Here is a 14,724-nt window from a genome sequence, read left to right as displayed (position 1 = left end):
AGGCAAAATTGCCTTGTGTACAATTAGTGAATTCTGGATTTCTGGAGATAATAAAAATCAGTGTATCTGCATTCCACTCTTCTAACTGGATTACAGTATTGCCTTCTGACATGTGAAGAAATTCTTCTTAAAATTCAAGTGTAAGAAGCACTTAAACCAAGAATTAAACTCAAATGATTGTAACTTCCCTTGATTTTAACATATTTATTCTTACATACTATTACAGACACTAAGAAGCCATCTTTTAGATGCTGATTTTGAGGAAATATGTAGTGAAGATAGTATCATCAAGTGAAAACTGTTATTTCTAGTCCCTTCAGAGAAACAATATGCCACATTTCTCTGAACAGGTAAGCAGTGAGAATAAAAGAAACAGGGAAGAAGAGCTGGGTTTAAGCATTAAGTTCTAGCCCTTAAGTGGAGGATTCTGCTGGTCTCTTGGCTGATTTTTTTTTTTCTGATGACAAGACTGGGCTGTTTTAAGAAACCATTGCATGAACCAGAGATTTCATAAATGTTTTCAGCCCTCTGAGAATGGAAATCTTCTACTCTCATATAAGCCTGTTATTGGACTTGGGTGTATTTAACTTTTAAACATTTTCAACAACACATTTCATATCAAAGTGAAGAGCTGCCTTTATTCAGTCAAGTAGTTAAAACTTTGGTAAGGTTTTGCTAAGAAAGGTTAGCAAGAAATACTGATATAAGACACAAAAACCATTAAAAATGCTTAGAACCTCGAATTCTACACCAAACTTTAGAGTAGTATTTGTCAAACTACAGACTGCAATTCTCTAACAGGTTGTGAAATCAATTTAGAAAACAAAACAAAGCAAAAGAGCCAATTCCAAGCATTTAGTATTAATGTGAATAATTAACATTTCAGTTGTATGTGGGTATGTGGTGTGTGTGTGCTGGGCCATAACGTAAAATGTACTCCTTACTTGGGTTCAAAAGTTTGAAACAATGCTTTAGAAGATGTGATAATGATACATATTACTTTCTAACAGCCTAGTAAACTGAGATTGCTTATACTTGAGTAAGTGGGTATCAAGATGAACCACCAAGGTACAGAATTGATATGGAAGCTATATACCAAGTCAGTAAAAATAAATTATTACAACAGAATAACAAAAAATAGTTAACAATTCCCTGCCTGGCGAACATAGCTTAATGTATAGAATTGCGGAATCACTACGTTGTATACCTGAAAAAATACATTATATGTCAACTACAATTTAAAGAAACAAAAATAAATGGCCAAAAAAACCAAAAAATTCCCTGATCAGAAATCAAAAGAATATTTAGCTTTCTGACTTTAAAAAATAAGCTAAAAGGTAGGATTTACATACATCTCAACACTTCAAGAATTAGATCAGGGTCTGTGGTCAGCTTTTTTATTTCTTCCATGTTGGCAACTGTCCAAATTGGGATGAACTGATCACTGTCCATTTGAGATATCAGGTAAAGATCCTTTGACAAATTTTCTCTGAAAGGAATAAACAAAATCAAGAGTCCCACAAAACAAAGAATTCTCAAAAAGCACCTAAAGAGGTGCCTTATTCACTTTTGTCGCTAAGTCTAGTTAAACAAAATTATGCTACCAGAAATAACACAGTGAACTATGAAAATACCCATACACAACAAGTACACTCTAACAACTTTCAGAAAGTTTCTGAATCAACAAATACATCATGCCCAAAAGTTTTGAACAAGGGAACTTTATGGAATTATATTGATATGGAAAGAGGCTTAATAAAATATTACATACAGTGTAGTTCCATCGTATAAACACTTTATCACTGATGTTAGAATATGCATATGGGGAAAATTACAGCTTCGACTATGAGTTTAACTGTAAAGATTTAAAATTTCTGAATGATTGTATTTTTTAAGTATGTTTGGCTTTTTATTTAAATTTAATAAATTTAAAACTAAATTTAAAACATTGAAAATTAAACAATCCTTTAAGATACATTTCTAAAAAAGATACAAACACTTCTATCTTACATATAAAATCTCATGTAACAAACTGAAGTAAAATCATACTCATCTTGTTTTATTCACATCAGATCTTTGAAGCAGTCTAGTTATAAATAGCTGTCCTTGCTTAAAAGCCCTCTTTTCTCAATGACCCTATTTAAAACTGAAACCACCCAAGCACTCGATTCCCCTTCTCTTGCTTACAGTGCTCTAAATTTTTTCCATAGTGCTTATCACCTAGCACACTTCTTAGTTGTTTATTATGCTTTTTAAAAAAATTGTTTTTTTTGTCTCCTCCAGCCAGAATACAGGTTCCGTGTATTCTGTTGTTCAAAATGTATTTCAAGGCACTAGGGCTTGGCAAAGGGTAGGGCCAAAGGCCTCTACATTCAAGTTTAATTAAAATAAAGTATTAATTACTTTTTAAAAATTACAACTGTCAACAGGTTGTTTTGGGGACAAAAAATAATAGAGAAGATACCAGCAAAGGTTAAACTCACTTTAGCATAAAAGGAGGAACACAGTAATAATACCTTCATCAAGATATTCTTTTTTTGCTATTTATTATAGAGGGAGAGGCAGAGGGAGAGGGAGAAACAGAATCTTAGGCAGGCTCTATGCCCAGAGCAGACCCCAACACGGGCTTGATCTTACAAGCCTGAGATCATGACCTGAGCTGAAATCAAGAGCTGGATGCTAAACTGACTGAGCCACCCAGGTGCCCCGTCCACATATTTACACAACTAAAAAGTTGTAGCCTAAATCAACTCTGACTTTTCAGCATGTCTGTTGTTATAAAACCTTGGTCAAACTTTTTTTTTTTTTTTAATCTGAGAAAGAGAGCAAGAGACAGCGTGAGAGAGAGATCATGTGCACGGGGAAGGGGTAGAGGGAGAAGCAGACTCCCTACTGAGCAGGGAGCCTGATGCTGAACTCATGACCCGAGCTGAAGGCAGATGCTTAACGACTGAGCCACTCGGCACCCCAAACCTTTTTTTAAAAGATTTTATTTATTTGAGAGAGAGTGAGAGAGCATGTGTGCGTGATTGTGCATGAGCAGGGGTAGAGTAAGAGGGAGAGGGAGAAGCAGACTCCATGCTCAGCACGGAGCCCGACGTGAGGCTTGATCCCATGATTCTGAGGTCATGACCTGAGCTGAAGTCAGATGCTTACTTAACCAGCTGAGCCACCCAGGCACCCCAACCTTGGTCAAACTCTTTAAGAAATTATATCTCATCAGAAGTCAAATTAATGGATATAAATCACATCTATGATCTGACTACTCATGACTAATACCCGATATGTACTAATAACAATTTTGCTGAGCCAAAAGCGTCAACTGCATTGTTGGTTTGAACTGGATCAAAGTTCTGAGTAAGATGTGGTAGACCATGACAAACCAGTGCTCCTATTGCAAAAACTGAAACAGCCTGGCTAAATTACAAAAATCACACTTTAGGAGATGAAGGAAAGAAGCTACAAGAACAAAATGAAATTCCAGAAAGATGATCTTTCTTACCTGAGGGGTCTGTAGATCTGGGACCAAAGGGAAACAGCAGAGCTTTAGGCAATTGCACAGAACTGGCACTGGAAACTGGAAACTAAAGGAGCTCCTAACATACAGCAGATTTCCCCCCATATAACATTTCCTGAGTTCTAAGGAGGAAGATGGAAAACTGGGAGCCAGGCTGAAAAGGCAGAGTTAACATTTCTGTGGTTTTGTGGAAGTTCCAGTAGAAGGAAGAAACTTGTATCAAACACAAAACAGGTGTCTCCCACAAGACATCTGCCAGATTTTGAAACTTACAGGGTAAGAGACTAAAGAGCTAATCTCAAACTTCTTAAGAACAGAACTAAATCTCCCTTGGTGTTTCAGGATTGAGGTAACAGAAAACAGACTTCTAAATCAAAAGACTGAAAAGGTCATGCCCAAGGAACAGAGATAAATCAGAGTGGTACACTGAGTCCAATTAAAATGGCTGCTCAGTCCTAACCCAGTTCAATTCCTGACTGGACTGAAGCAATCAATCTGCTTCTGCCTACCAGAAGAAAGCTCAAATCTTGTCTAGAGGGAAAAATTATGTCACTTGCAGCTCCTACCTGCTTTTACATGTAATGTCCAGCATATAATCAAAATTTATAAGACATGCAAAAAGGCAGGACATTATGACAGAGAACAAAGAGAAAAAACTCAAATATAAGCAGACACACAAATGATCCAGTTAGTAGGCAAAGATTTTTAAATAACTATTAGAAGTATATTACAGAAAATGAATTGTATTGCAGGAACAAATGACTAAAGAAAGAGACTCCCGCTTTTATCGTTTTATCCTGTACTAGATTATAAAGGCAAAGAATACAAAGGAAGGGAAAAAAGGAGGAGCTATTTAGGATAAAGAATCAACTAAACCTGAGTCAAGAGTATGTTATGTGTAAAGAAATAAAGAAGTCTAGGGGCACCTGGCTGGCTCAGTCAGTGGAACACGTGACTCTTGATTTCAGGGTCAAGTTCAACCCCTATGTTGGGCATAGAGCTTACTTAAAAAGTAAATAAGTTAAAAAAATAAAAATAAAAAGGAAAAAAAGAAATAAAGAAGTCTATGATAAAATCCAGGTTTCTAGCTTGAAAAATTGGTTTACTGGTTCTACCTCTCACCACATACAGAAAAACAGAAGGCATTACCTTTGCATGCATATCCAAACTTCGATTTCAGAAGGGGCAGTTTTACAATACTGAAGTTTTAGGACATCTAAACTAAAAACATACCTATATAACTGTTATCTGTAAATAAGACCTCTTGAGGGGCGCCTGGATGGCTCAGTTGGTTAAGTGTCTAACTCCTGGTTTTGGCTCAGGTCATAATCTCAGAGTCATGAGATTAAGGCCCATGTCAGGCTTGTGCTCAGTGCAGAGTTGGCTTGAGATTCCCTCTCTCCCCCTCTGCCCTTCCCCTTGCCCCGCACATGCACTCTCTCTCTAAAATAAATTAATTAATTAAATAAAATCTTTAAAAAAAAAAAAAAGATGCCTGGGTGGCCAGTCAGTTAAGCATCCACCTTTGGCGGCTCAGGTCATGCATGATCCAAGGATCCTGGGATTGAGTCCCGCACTGGGCTCCCTGCTCAGCAATGGAGCCTGCTTCTCCCTCTGCCTGCCGCTCCCCCCGCTTATTCTTGCTCTCTGACAAAAAAATAAAATCTTAAAAAAAAAAAAAAAAGACATCTGGAAATGTTTGCCTGAAAGAAATCCTTATTTAATAGAATATACTAGTAACATGAATTCTATGCCCATAACTCCATGACCAAAGGTTACACAAGCCAGCTACTAAAAACATATATTAAGAGATAACCACTGTTTTGAGAACCCTAAACCTGAATATGTTTATAGGAAAAGTATCCAATAGCTAATCCAAAAGTAATCCAATCCAGTATTTCATTATCCTTCTACTAAGACTAGATTCTTTGCATATTCTATTAGAGACTACATCTTTAAATTTAGTTAAGTAATATGCTAAAGAATGTACCAAAAAATCAGGAAAATACATCACTGAAGGAAATTAAAACCACCATTCTTCCACTATTTCACAGGTATTTTACATCTACTAACCAAACAATTCAAAAAATGAGAAATCTCAAAAAATATGAATAACATACCGGGAGAAACAGAATTCCAATTGTTTCTTCAGACATTCTTTTAGGTCTTCTGTAGAAATTGCTGAATTACTTTCTCCTTAAGGTAGAAAACAGAGGAAAAAAGTTAATACCAAATTACCACAGGTAGTAAACATTACGTATAGTTGTACTCAGAATGCGTCACAAAGTACACACAATTAAAATTCACAACAAAACTATTATTTTTAGATTTCAACTGAATTCTAACAAAGTCAAATTTTAACCTATCTATTCCTTCTTTAGATAGATTTCAGATCAGTTTAAAATTATTGTAACAAGTAATGAACAAAGCACTGTTAATACTAAAGGTACTTGGCTACCCTATTGTCAAACTTTACCCTAAAAACTTTAAAAATGTGGTAACTACTTACTCCTTTAATGAAAGCTCAAAGAACAAAAGTAATAGTAATCTAAATTGGAAGGAACTAGCTAAACAAACTGGGATATACATATCTGTATTATTGTTACTAAGTCTGATGTTAGTCATACTTCTTCAACTTTTATCTCTTAATACTCTTTTCTTTTCATTCCTTGATTATAGAGCACTCTATCTTCCTAGGAATATTTAAAACACTCAAACATCCAAAGGATCAACCACTCTAACAGTCCTCTATGCCTTCAAGTATTTAAACCCAGAACACAAGACTTTTTTCAGAACTCAAGCCTGGAAAACCATCACTCTTTTATTAAAATCTTACACAAAACATTACAGACTCAAAGCATGTAATCTGTCCTCTTCTTTTTATTTTATTTATTTTTTTTTTAAAGATTTTATTTTTTATTTATGTGACAGAGAGACAGCCAGCGAGAGAGGGTACACAGCAGGGGAGTGGGAGAGGAAGAAGCAGGCTCCCAGCGGAGGAGCCCGATGTGGGACTCGATCCCTAAACGCCGGGATCACGCCCTGAGCCGAAGGCAGACGCTTAACGACTGCGCTACCCAGGCGCCCCTAATCTGTCCTCTTCTTAAAAAAAGCATTAGTGATTACATAGGCTAATTTCCTTTAAATACAGATAATAGAATGTATATATAAAGATAAGTAAATTTGTGCATGATTTTACCACTACCTTGTCTTAGTACTCAAGATTCAAAGTGATAGAAGATATTTACTTCATTAAAAATGAATATAAGAAGCATTCTATTTCTATGTATATGCAATCCTAATACAAAATCCAATCACCCAAATGTGAGCCATAAAATGAGCAATAACTTCATTTAACTTTTCAGTGTCATTACAGGAAACTTATTAAAATACCAACTGGTTGCTACATTACTAAAACCAACTCTACGTTTAAAGCACCCAGTGATTAGGTATATTATGACCACAGTAGGGAGGAGAACCTACCACCTTAAATTATTACATGCAAGTATCACCCATGCCACTTCAGAAATCAAGTTACAAACTGACAAAACTTAGAAATATTTATAATAAATAAGGAAATTGAAGACAAAGGTTTATTTATCTTGCCTGAAGTCACAGAACTAAGCAGCAATAGAAAACAGTACTCCTTATTAAATTTATTTTCCAAAGAGATCCTTTAAATCAGAAAAATTAAGTTCGGTAGTTGGGGTCTTTGGTCCATTTTTAGTTTCTTTTAAATCTCGTCCATTTTAAATCCAAGCCAACTACTAACCCATGCTAATTAAATAAATGTGAAAAAAAAATTTCACAAGTTGAACTGTAGTAGAACCATGTTTTTAATACAGCCATTTTCTCAAAATTAATCCCTGCAAATTCACATTTACAAATGTATTTCACACTAACAAAAGCAAAGGGAAATTGACAGAACTTGCGTTGATCCCAACTAACAGACCAAGACACCTGGGCTCTCTGAAAAATTATAATTTAGGTCTCTTTTAACTATACTGTTTTTTCCTTTTATCTTTAATTTCACACTCTCTTTTAATAGGATCTTTAAACATTCTTTTTAAATCACAAGTTTCATGTTTGTACATTTGAAAATAGTACTTATAAAAATAACATAGCATTTCATCAACATACAGTTCTTTTCAAATAAGAAAACAGATTGATGAATGTCAAAGGTTTATTAAAACAATGATAGACTCTAACGGGAAAAACACTAGGGTACTGTATGCTTGTTTTACCAATAAAAGCATAAAGTTTACCAGAAACATCATATATTTGGTAACTCAGATCTTCTGGCCCTAAAATCATTCCATCGGTTGATTCTTCAATGCCTATAGTATTTCTGGTGGCTTCACAAGATGAATACATTACTTCATATTCCTTACACATATCATCTGAAAGCTCTGTATTACCTGTATTAGAGAAAACATACTGAAAGTAAATAGGAATTCTTTAAATCCTATTTTCAGGAACTCTGGGCACTAGGTCTTCTATAATAAGACTTTAAGGAATTCTACCAGTTGGGATAATGTCCACATGGTTGTAATAAGAGTTCTCCTCCTGAGGAATGTAAGTTTACCATTATGGACAAGCTAAAATGATTATCAATAATTTAAACTTATATAGCATTATCTGTATACTATCTATGTGCAGGCTTCATGTACTTTATTCACTTGATTCTCAGAAAATCCTATGCCAAAGTAATTATTATTAATGTTTTACAGACAAAAGAAACAAGAACAGAGAAGTTATGACGCTTACCCAAAGTCAAACAGTGAGTAAATAGCATTGCCAGTGACGGTATATCAAAACTAATTTATAACTACCATATCGTAAGTGGGTTAAATGCCAGACCCAAAGATACAGCTACTATGTGAAATCAGTGACAATCCATTCATACTAAACATAAGCAAGCACTACGTACAAACTACATGTTAAACATTTATAAATATATTTAATCAAATAATCAGAAGATACACCCCAAAGTTCTATAAACTGATTTGGCCATATGTTCAACCAAAATATGATTTGTACTGATGAAGCATTTAGGACGTACCCTCAGGATGAGACCCTGATGTGGCTGCTGTTTCATGCCAAGAGCTTTCAGTTCCATGAGTTACTTGAGTGGCATCAGTATTTCCAGGAGGAATTTCTTGCCATACTTTGGCATTAGGATTTAAACCAGTTCCTTTAGATGTTACCTGCTAAATAATCAAACAATCTATTTGTAAATTTAAAAAGTCAGTGCATTAAAATTACAAATTTAGATAACAGACTTTTATTTTACTTAAACGTGAAGGAAACCCCAATAATATTAAGTAATTTAATAACAAATATTAAATAATATTTTAAAGTTTTGGGCTAATCTTGAAAATAAATCCTTTTAAGCAGATAGACTAGAAACGTACATGTATAAAACTTAGCTACCTATACAATAAAAAACCTAACTCTATGAACAATTAACATAGAAATGCCGTTTTACCCCAATATACTTGCAAATGTCATAAAATGTATTCAAACTTCACTGATCTTTGGCACAATTTTTTTGTGTATTTACAACAAACTGAGTTATCTAGAATTTTTCCAGAGAACGTAATTTTTACTGCCATCTATGCTGTGACAGAGACCTTTGCATCCAAATGATTCTATCAATGGAAATTTTTCCCAAGTCAAAAACAGCAATCTGGGGCATCTGGATGACTCAGTCAGTAGAGCATGCAACTCTTGATCTTGGGGTCATGAGTTCAAGCCTCGTGTTGGATGTATAGACTACTTAAAAATAGAATCTTAAAAAAAAAAAACCACAACAAAACAGCAATCTTAGATTGTGCTTTTCCATTTGTTCTGAAAGTGTATATTCTTAATGTCCACAACATAACTGACATTTAAAGTAATCTTCTGCATACATCATTTAATCACAGACACACAGAGGTAAAAAGCAGAAACAGATCATGGTGTGGGAAATGGAGAAGAGTATTCAAAAGGTAAAGGAAGACGAAGCAAGCAGGATGCACAAATATATTTCTTTTATGTCGTTAAACCAAACAACAGGACTTGATCCTTCTCAAGTGCATTAATGACCTTTCAGAGAGTTTACACACTGTCCAGAAAATTACTTTTAACTGTCCTCTCAGCGTTAGGCCTCTCCCTGGATGGCAGGTACCAGAAGGTAGATTCAAAGGGCAAAGAATTAATTATTCAAGTTTATGACCTGCAGATACAGGGAATTCAGCTTTCATGAAAAATAACTGGCACACACTGAATTTATCATTTAAATTTGTCAGAAATTCTGTCTACCTGGAGGGAGTTCTTACCACTGGCTCCGGCTCATGGGGTGGTTTAAAAAAAAAAAAAAAAAAAAAAGGGCCTCTAAGGCATCACCAACACTAAACGTGGCAACCAAAGCAGGACTCTGGGTAGGCATAACTGCAGAGCTCCCAGACAGAGTTGCTAAGACGACAGCTTTTGGGAAGCCTGACTATACTTCTGCAATTAATTATATCCCATGAAATTCCCCTGTAATCTTTTAATCTAATAAACCATTCTTTTACTTGAGTTTTAAGTTTCCATACTGTGCAATTAATATGACCAACATGACTTATATGTAGGAACCAATGAAACATTGTTTCCTTGTTAACAGCTTGCCATGTATTTTTTGATTGCTTCCTTTTACCAACTGAAACACAATTTGGAAAAAGGAGAAAGCTCAGACACAATGTCCTTTTCCATGTCAAGGTTCATTCATTTCTTGGGAGCAAGGGCTGGGCCTTAAAATGGTGGTGGCAGTGGGCAGTATTTTATCGTTGACACTGTTTAGAACTGTCAGTTATAGTAAATAACAAGCACAACCCTTTTAGTCAATTTCATTATTGTTTTAAAAATTCTCTACAGATAATATACCCCCTTTCTGCCTTTACAATGGCAGTACCCTCCCAGAACCTTACCTTTGGAGCTAATTTTGATTTAGTAATTTAGGTATAGCTTAATTTCTGACTGATGGCAGGAAAGAACTGTGAAGAGCTTGTGATAGCCTAGCTTTCCTGTCAGTGAACAGCATTTAATTGTATTTTAAGCACTTTAATAGAATAAAATGTATTTACAAACCTACCCTCCATCACCTTCCTTGACTCTGAGAATACCAGTGATGTATTCTCAGGAAATGGGAAATTTCCCAAGGAAATGGCAATTAACGAAGACTACAGTTTTCAGAAAGAGAAATCAAATTTGAGTCTTGATAAATTCAATGAAAGAGTAAAAAAAATTCACTTAATAAGATTTGTACATGAAAAAGGTAAAGCAAATGGGCCAAATACTAGAAATACCCCTCATTTATAGAATTATTATCCAGAGTAGTATGTGGCTTTAATAAAGCAAAATAGGATTATTTCAAGGTACTTAATAATTACTACCTAAACATAAAATGGTTGAGGCCCTAGAATCATACTCGAATATAAAACCCAGCTCTGACATTAACAATTTTTTAAAAAATTATTTTATTTGACAGAGCGAGAGCGTGTAAGCAGAGGGAGCAGCAGAGAGAGAGGGAGAAGCAGGCTCCCCACTGGGCAGGGAGCCTGATGTGGGGCCTGGGATCATGATCCAAGCTAAAGGCAGATGCTTAACTGACTGAGCCATCCAGGTGCCCCTCATGGTAACAATTGTATGATCGTGGGAAAACCTAAGTCATATCTCTCGATTTTTCACAACTATAAATTGTGGTAAGAACCAAAAAAAAAAAAAAAAAAAAAAAAAAAAAATTTTTTTTTTTTAAAGATTTTATTTATGAGAGTGAGCGAAAGAGAGAGCAAGAGAGAGAAGCCGACTCCACGCTGACCAGGGAGCCCGACATGAGGCTCAATCCCAGGACCCCAAGATCATGACCTGAGCCAAAGGCAGATGCTTAACCCACTCAGCCACCCAGGAGCCCCAAGAACTAAATTTTATCAATAATGGAAAAGCAATTAACACTCAGTATAATACTCCAAATCCTTTTTTATAAGGCACGTTGGTTTTGAACAGAAGGTGAAATCAAGTGTCTCACTCTCAAAAGTATACTAACAAACACTAATGCACTAATGCACTGTATCAAAATAATTGCAAGGTGAAGTGTAAACTATCACATTACAGAAAGTTGGCTTTGAAGAAACAGGTACTAATCACAAAAGATAAACTGATGACTATAGAACAAAACTGCAACAAAAAACCCCCCAAAATACAGAAAGTTGGCTTTGAAGAAACAGGTACTCATCATAAAAGAAAAACTGATTACTACAGAATAAAACAACAAAAAAACCCCAAAAAATAAAGACTAGATAAATAAAATTCTAGAAAAAAATACATATATGCACACAAGTAGGAAAATAAAGTACCACTTAACACTTGCTAGATTAGCAAAGCACTTAAAAATAATTCCCACATAGGCATAAATTTTGCAAACTCATTTTTAAAAAAGATTATTTATTTATTTGAGAGAGAGTGAGTGAGAGTGAGCACAAGCCGGGGTGGGGGGGGGGAGAATAGAGAGAGAAGCAGGCTCCCCACTGAGCAAGGAGCCCGATGTAGGGCTGGATCCCAGGACCCCAGGATCATGACCTGAGCCCAAGGCAGATGCTTAAAACTGACTAAGCCACCCAGGTGGCCTGCAAACTCATTCTTTAACAGAGACTGTATAAAAGAGTATACCTCATATTCTCACATATTAGCATTATTTATAAGAGCCAACAAATGGAAATAACCCAAATGGATAAGGAATAAGGGAAAACATGACACAGTCACTAGGTAAAGTATTACATAGCCATTTGGAATTATAAAGATACATCACCATATTTTACAAAATCTAAAGGGGTACTGCTATATTAAAGAAAAAAGTGCTGTTTATTAAACTATGACATCAAATATTGTAAGATGTATCCCAGTATCCAGAGAAATTACAACGTGCACATGGCAGGGTTGATGAAATACAAAAACAACAAAATGGAAAATACTTTCACAAAATGTGAAAAAAAACCCATAACCACCACAATAACAAAAGCAAGTATGTTAAGCAATTCTGTGGGCTAGGAATTAGTACTTATACTACTATCTCCCTTTTCCAGATTATCCTATAGGAGAAATAATATATCCAACTAAAGACATACAGAGATTAAGTACAAAGTATTAACCACAAATGATTACAGCTCACAGATGATCACAACTGCAAAAAAGTACATAAGCATAGATATGGGCTAGAGGGGAACATGATCTGCTACAATACTCAGGGATTTTTTCCTCTAATAAAGCATTCCATTGAAATGTTACCTTAACTCCTGAGTCATAAAAAATATAAAACTTAAAAAACCTTTTTTCAAATTAGAGCATGAATGTTACACTGTGTAGTACATTAACATCAAAGATTATTTTATGCATTTTGTGCCTGTATATATGTAATATATACTATTTTAGTTTTATACCAGTATTTATTAAATTTACATAAACGTTGATGATTTTCTTTGAACATCATTCTTTCTCACATTTCACACCGTCTGGAATCACGTTCCTTCTTCTGCAAGGACATCATTCACATTTTTTTTTTGTCAACTCTTTTAAGTTGTGGCTTCTCTGAAAATGCATTTATTTTTACCTTCTACCTCCGCTGTATAAAGAATTCTTACGAGTTACATTATTCCCTTTCAGCATATTAAAGATATCCCCACTACCTTCTGTTTTGTACAGAAGTTGCTGATCAGAAATTTCCCATCACTCTATCTGTCACTCTTAATCTCTTTCCTCAAATTTTGTCAATGGTGATTTGCAGTTTTACAATCATCAATTTAAGTGTGAAATTCTTCTTTATTTAATCTACTTGGGATTCACTGAGCTCTGAAATCTGATGATCAATTCTGTAAAATTCTCAGCCATTAGCTCTTCAAACTCTGCCTCTCCATCAACTAACTCCTGTATTACTTCCTTCTGGAATGCCAATAAAATGTTCATACCTTCTCATACTATGTTCCACCTCTCTTTGTATCAATCTCTCTTGTTTTCCATTTCTTTGTCTAAGAAATTACATCCTGAGTGATTTCTTAAGTTCTTTCAGTTCATCAATTCTCTCTTCATCTGTTTCTAAGATGAATTTAACTTGTCCACTAAGTTTCCAAGTTCTTTTTTTAATAATTTTCATTTCCTAAATTTCTTTTTGGTTCTTTTATCAAATCTATCTGACCAACGTTTTGCTTTTCTTCCCCCCCCCTTTGTTTTTAAAGAGAGGGAGAGAATCTTAAGCAGGCTCCACGCCCAGCACGAGCCCTGATCTGGTGTTGGATACTTAACCTACTGAGCCACCCAGGCTCCTCTGTTTTGTTTCCTGATCATCTTTTCAGTATCTTCGTTCCTTTAAGCATATTAAATATTCTAATTTTATAGCCTGTATTTGATAATTACAGTATCTGCAATCTTTCAGGGTTTGCTTTTGTGATCTGTTGTTTCTGCTAAATCACGCTCATGATGACTTACATGCTTTATGATTTTATATTGTAAACCCATTTTCCTTGGAACTTTGTGGGAATTCTGAAGATTATGTTTAAAATATGCTCTTTACCAGAGGATTTGTTAGATGACTGCATACTAAAACTATCAATCTTGTATTCCTTTAATTTTTGACACGGTTTTGTTTTGTTTTTTTGGTAACAACATATTGTGTGAATTTTCACTCTACTTTGGCAAAAAGAGCATCTGTGGTTAGAATTATTAGGGAAGATCACTGCCTCACCAATCCAGACTCAAAGTAAAACTGACAAGTTTCCTTTTCGCTGGGAAAGTTTGCTTTCCCCTCCCCAGTTTACCTTGTGTCCTGTCTCTAAGCACTGCCAATTAAAACCAAAGCTCTGGGCCACTAAGAACCAACAGATGCATTAAGAGTAGCCCCTGGGTTTATGACCTGCTTACCTTTTGGATGAGTATTTTTTTTTAATTAATTTTGGTCTGAAGATTTCATTTGCTTTCTTGACAGCTTAAAGCTCTGCTTAAAAAAAAAAAAACTTAAAAAAAATATTTTAACCAATATTTTCAGTTGTTTTCCAGAACATCTAATTCATAATATTTCTTAAAAAAAGAAGTATTGATATTGTCTCAATGAAGCTAAATTTAGAATAATTCCAACAACTGAAAGACAAGTATAGTATAACAACAACAAAAAAACTAACTTTATTCTGCCTCCCAGTAAT

The 14,724-nt window shown here is 35.0% G+C and overlaps 1 protein-coding gene across 5 annotated transcripts in view; it reads right to left on the bottom strand.

The window, feature by feature from the left end:
- The window catches only part of LARP4 (La ribonucleoprotein 4), a 202,592-nt gene that overhangs the window by 38,930 nt on the left and 148,938 nt on the right, over positions 1 to 14,724 (bottom strand). For 4 of the 5 annotated variants that reach the window (XM_034646475.1, XM_034646477.1, XM_034646476.1 and 1 more), the window contains 4 exons: positions 8,580 to 8,727; positions 7,783 to 7,935; positions 5,638 to 5,713; positions 1,353 to 1,489 (listed from right to left, as the gene is read on the bottom strand). In XM_034646475.1, coding sequence (XP_034502366.1) covers positions 1,353 to 1,489; positions 5,638 to 5,713; positions 7,783 to 7,935; positions 8,580 to 8,727 — 514 coding nt within the window. The remainder of the gene's footprint in view (positions 1 to 1,352; positions 1,490 to 5,637; positions 5,714 to 7,782; positions 7,936 to 8,579; positions 8,728 to 14,724) is intronic. The other variant, XM_011228888.3, reaches the window with a different exon arrangement.

The sequence above is a fragment of the Ailuropoda melanoleuca genome, chromosome 16 (genome assembly GCF_002007445.2).
Source record: "Ailuropoda melanoleuca isolate Jingjing chromosome 16, ASM200744v2, whole genome shotgun sequence".
Taxonomy (NCBI): Eukaryota; Metazoa; Chordata; class Mammalia; order Carnivora; family Ursidae; genus Ailuropoda; species Ailuropoda melanoleuca.
The sequence above is the reverse complement of the archived record's forward strand: the minus strand, read 5'-3'. Positions and strand labels throughout refer to the sequence as shown.